Genomic DNA, 5,001 nt, shown 5'->3' on the forward strand with positions numbered 1-5,001 from the left:
TCCTGTTTTAGCGTAGGTTCTTAGTGTCTACTCTGGCCTGGGTTTAGCAGTCGTGCGAGGAGGTTGTGGCGTCTCCTGCTTCCAGGCGATTTGAGGTGAGACGGCCAGGTAGAGGAGTCCGGAGTCGGGAAAAGGTGAGGGAACCCGGCCTTCGAGGATCCGCTGGCCTGCGAGAGGCTCGGCTCGGTCTTCAGGCTACCTGGAGTTGGTCGGGGCCTGGGCGGGTTACTGGAGGGGAGGAGCGCGGCTGCCCGGCGTCCGCGGTAGCCCTGGGGTCCGAAGTCCTGGGACACGGAACTAGGGGCCTGGGGAGACTCCGATATAAGGGAGTGATGGGGACGGGGAGTGATGGGGACGTGAACGTTAAGTCTCAATAACCGGGGGTCTTGGGACCTAGGGGACCCCTGAAGTCTCGATTCAGTTGCCTCCCAGTCCCCGCTTTGTGTTGCTCCAGCCAGGATGATCGAGGTTGTTTGCAACGACCGTCTGGGGAAGAAGGTGCGCGTTAAGTGCAAGTATCCACTGGCGACCGAGGGGCTGTGGCTTCCGGGGGATGCTTGGCATGAGGCAGGCAACTCAGTCTTTGTTTTAGGGTGATTGAAGTTAAACCTGGGGGTTGGGGCGGGAATGGGGAGAGTCCTCTTCCCATTTTCCTTAACTCCTCTGCGTCCAGTACGGATGACACCATCGGGGACCTTAAGAAGCTGATCGCAGCCCAAACTGGCACCCGTTGGAACAAGATCGTATTGAAGAAGTGGTGAGTACAGGGGTAGAACTAGGGGCTGGACAGGAGCAGGCCAGAAGGGTTTGGTTGAGGGAAGGCTGCAGTCAGCCCTTTTTTTAGGCAGAACTTTTTCAGCTGGTCTCCGGGGTGAAGAGCGTCCTTAGACTTTTTTCTAAAAAGTTTTTATCCCACAGGTACACGATTTTTAAGGACCATGTGTCTCTGGGGGACTGTATCCTTTTTTGACTTTTTGAGGAAGGATCTACATACCCAGACTTGGTTCCCTATGTTCAATACTCAGGTCTGTATGAGGTTATGCCCATAAGCTATTTAACTTAGAATGTGGCACATGGTAAGTATTTAGAGAGTGGGAGCCATCTAATTATTTTGTTGGGGGAGGAGGGTGGTTGGCTAAATATTTTGACTTGGCTTGTAAGACTTTGACATTTTCTGGTCAAAATATTTATTACTAAGCTCCACCTGAGTGGGGACAGGAGATCAGGGTGGAGCGAGATTCCAGGATGTCTGTTGTGCAGAAGGAACATGAACTTTTTACAAAGTTTGGTTTCTTTCCAAATCAAAATGATCCAGTCCCAGATGTTGCAGTCGTGAGGGATGGGGATGGGGATGGGGCCCACCGTAAGGATTCCTTAACACCTTCACTTCAGATGAAATCCACGATGGGATGAACCTGGAGCTTTATTACCAATAGAGCAGAATTCCTTCTTCCTGCCCTTCCCCCTCTTCCCACCCTCACTCCCCACACTAATATGGATGCTTGTTTTTGGAAACTCATGTTAATAAAAACTTAGAGGCTGCTTCATTGTCATCTTTGAGTGAGAGTTATATCTTGAGCGGAGGGTTGGTATCTGGTTGTCACTGTTCTAAGTACCCACCCAGCTGCTCAATAAGACTTCAGGATTGGATCAAGGAGGGAGCCAGTAGACTGGGAACCTGAGTGGAAGAGAGCTCTGGGGCTAGCCATGTGTCTCTGGGCCTCCCTGGTGGCTCAGACAGTAAAGAATATGCCTGCAATGCCGGAGACCTGGGTTTGATCCCCTGGAGAAGAGAATGGCAATCCACTCCTGTATTCTTGCCTGGAGAATTCCATGAACAGAGGAGCCAGCCAGGCTACACAGTCCATGGGGTCACAAATAGTTGGACACAACTGAGTGACTAACACTTTTTTGAAGGTCAAAAGATCCTGGGATTATTGTCATCAATAGACCAAGGATCCTCTGGGCAAGGACCTTAGTAGAATTAATAATAGTTAGGAATACAGGTTTAGATTCACACGGACTGGGGGTGAAACCCCAGCCCTACCACCAACTGTGACCCTGGGTAGTTACTTAATCTCCCTTAATCTTCATTTCCTTATCCAATCTGGAACTGATTGTGTTTACTTCATTGGTATGTTGTGAAGTAGAGATGAGATAAGCATGATTAAGCAGCCACAGTTCTTGGCACCTGTGAAATGCTAGTGGACAGAGTAAAACAGTGTGACCTAGGCTATTCAGCCCTTGCCAATCCTCTGTTTCTTCCTCTAAAAAGGGGCACCATGATGACACCCACATCTCCATGAAATAATGAGATAATGCAGTTAAAACAGCAGGATGTCTGGTGCTATATCCATCTCTGGCCTTCTTCCTTCAGGTATGAGTAGACAGGACATCAAATACTCCATTTCTGTTCCCTTGGCCACAGCTCCTGAGGTCAGCCTTGACCTTGTCCTCACCCAGAGCCACATTCTGGAGCTGCTTTTGAAAGTTTCACCTAGAACCTTGCTCCAACCCTTCTCCCCTGTGTATTGACCTGGTAGGTCCTTCCTCAGGACATAACTATGTTCAAGTCTAGCCCACTGCTCCTCCCCTCCCCCCCCAGCCCTATGCTTTCTTTTTGCCATCAAGCTTCTTGGGACGCAGTCTTGCAGACTGCCTGGGATGCTGGTCTATAGTCCACTAAAGCTGGTCTCTCCTTGGTCTCCGCTGGCCTCCTTTTTACCTGCCCTCTTGACTTCCCTACTGTCCCTAGGATTCCCCTTCCTCCTGACAAATCAGAACTATCTGTCTTCTGGTACCCCTGCTCTTTTAGCTCAGTCTCCTCCTTATCTGTCTGCTTAGAAAATAAACCCCCTCCCCCCAATTCTTTTTTAAATTTCATGACAGCCTTGACATGCTAGAGTCCTTGTTTTCAAATTCAGCATAGAAAAGTACAAGCTAAAAGTAAGACCACCCTCCTGGCCTCATTCTCTGTCCTGAGGTGAAGCCTTTTTCAGTGTATTTCTGTAAACTTCCATTAAAAAATTGTTTTAATTAATATTTATTTTTAGTTGTTTACTTGGCAGCACGTGTCATGTAAATCCTTAGTTGTGGCATGTGGGATCTGGTTCCCTGACCAGGGGTTGAACCAGGTCCCCATGCATTGGGAGCATGGAGTCTTAGCCACTGGACCCCCAGGAAGTCCCCAATTTAATTTTTTTTAATTACTATGCTAAAATCTGCTTGTAAAAAAAATCCACACATTTGCAAAAAATTAAGTTTCTTACTTTTATAACATCCCTAATGACAGTGGCAATAATTAACATTTGAGTGAATCCAGAAATTTTCTGAAATACAATTGGAAAAATTATACATTCTGTAATATTTGTTTTCCATTCAGTAGTTTTTTTATGCTTTTTATTTTTCTATATTAATGATTTTTTTGTCTCATTCTTTTTAATTGGTATTTTTATTGAATTTTTTTTTTTTTTTTGGCCTTTTTTTACATAAAAGGGCAGTATGCAGGAGGGATTTTTGTGGTGATGGAATTGCCATATCTGGAATTATGGTGGTGAATGCAGGACTCTGCATTTGTCAACCAGGATATAGAAAGATCAAATGCAGCCAGTCAAACAGATCCATATGTATAAGTGAATTACAAGACCCCACTGAAGGAGGTGGGGAAGAAAGGAGCTGATCTAAATAATTTTCTAAAATGTATTTTGATTTGATACTATAAGGCCAAAGACGAAAAGAATTACACACAAACATTGTACTATAGTTGGTAAATATGTTCCTCATAGCAGAATGATTTTGCAATTTCCAAACCAGTCTTACTAATATACATGTGTACACACACAGAGTTGGATACATATATTGCAGATAATTATAGCCAGGTGTCTTGCTGCTGGAGAAAGAAGTTACTGTGAAAGAGGGTGAATAGAACCCCATGGGACTGATGAGAGTTGGAAGCATCAGTATGAACTCATGATTTTCATTTAAAACATTACAGACATACATAGAAATACAGATATGTGCATATGTACATACATTTCCTTGTTTATCCATTTAGAGGGACCAGAAGCAGTGATACCCCAGTATCTAGTTCCAGATCTTGGTTTCTTTATATATATAATTTCACTTTTCATTTATTTTTGGCTGTGCTGGGTCTTCACTGCTGCTCAGGCTTTTCTCTAGTTGTGGTGAGGGGGGCTACTTTTCATTGCAGTGCACCCATTTCTCACTGCAGTGGTTTCTCTTGTTGCAGAGCACAGGCTCCAGGACACAGGCTTCAGTAGTTGCAGCTCCTGGGCTCTAGACACAGGCTCAGTAGGTGAGGTACACAGGCTTAGTTGCTACTGGGCCAGGGATCAAGCCCATGTCTTCTGCACTGGCAGGTGGATTCTTTACCACTGGACCTTCAAGGAACCCCCAGATCTTAGTTTCTAAACAATATTCTCCAATAAAAGGAACCAGGGTTTCTGGGAGAAGTGATTGATTCCTGAGCTAGAGCAGGGAAAATTCAAGCTCAGGGTGGAGCATCTTGAGATAAAAAGTACTCAAAAAAGATAGAAGCATGTTGAGAGAGCACAGAGGCCAACCTGTGAAAAAGCTCTCAGTGGCCAAATGTAGAAAAACTTAAACAACCAAAGAATAATATTGGACTATGACCCAAAGAATGAAATAAATATCCTCAACCCCATGCTCATAGAAATAAATAGCTGAAAGTGTAAATGAGTGGGGAAGAAGGGACAACCCTTCATTACAAAAGGATTTCAATTAATTGTAGAAGGAAAGAGGAAAATAAGAACTCACCAATGCTTTAAAAAAAAAATCACTAATCCTTATATCACCATAGTAATAATTGGTGTAGGCAAGATGTCCTAATAGATGTTAAAATTTGGGGGTGAAAGTTTAAGTAGAAGGATATTTGCACAGACTCAAAAGAATCTCTTCCAAAAGTATTTACTTATTACAAAAGGGAAAATAGTTCAGATACTGTCTTAACCAAGTGATCAA

General features: G+C 44.4%; 1 protein-coding gene across 4 annotated transcripts; it reads left to right on the top strand.

The window, feature by feature from the left end:
- UBL5 (ubiquitin like 5) lies at positions 1-1,543 on the top strand. 4 transcript variants are annotated; one of them, XM_055544136.1, is made up of 5 exons: positions 1-134; positions 398-515; positions 674-757; positions 919-956; positions 1,393-1,543. In XM_055544136.1, the coding sequence occupies exons 2-5, from the start codon at positions 460-462 to the stop codon at positions 1,434-1,436; spliced, it is 222 nt and encodes a 73-aa protein (XP_055400111.1). In that variant the 5' UTR covers positions 1-134; positions 398-459; the 3' UTR covers positions 1,437-1,543. The 4 variants fall into 4 exon arrangements, with proteins under 4 accessions (XP_055400111.1, XP_055400118.1, XP_055400127.1 ...); XM_055544143.1 differs by having other exon boundaries at positions 5-95; XM_055544152.1 differs by having other exon boundaries at positions 39-134; positions 455-515.
- Positions 1,544-5,001: the final 3,458 nt, after the last annotated feature.

Source organism: Bubalus kerabau, chromosome 1, assembly GCF_029407905.1.
Source record: "Bubalus kerabau isolate K-KA32 ecotype Philippines breed swamp buffalo chromosome 1, PCC_UOA_SB_1v2, whole genome shotgun sequence".
NCBI lineage: Eukaryota > Metazoa > Chordata > Mammalia > Artiodactyla > Bovidae > Bubalus > Bubalus kerabau.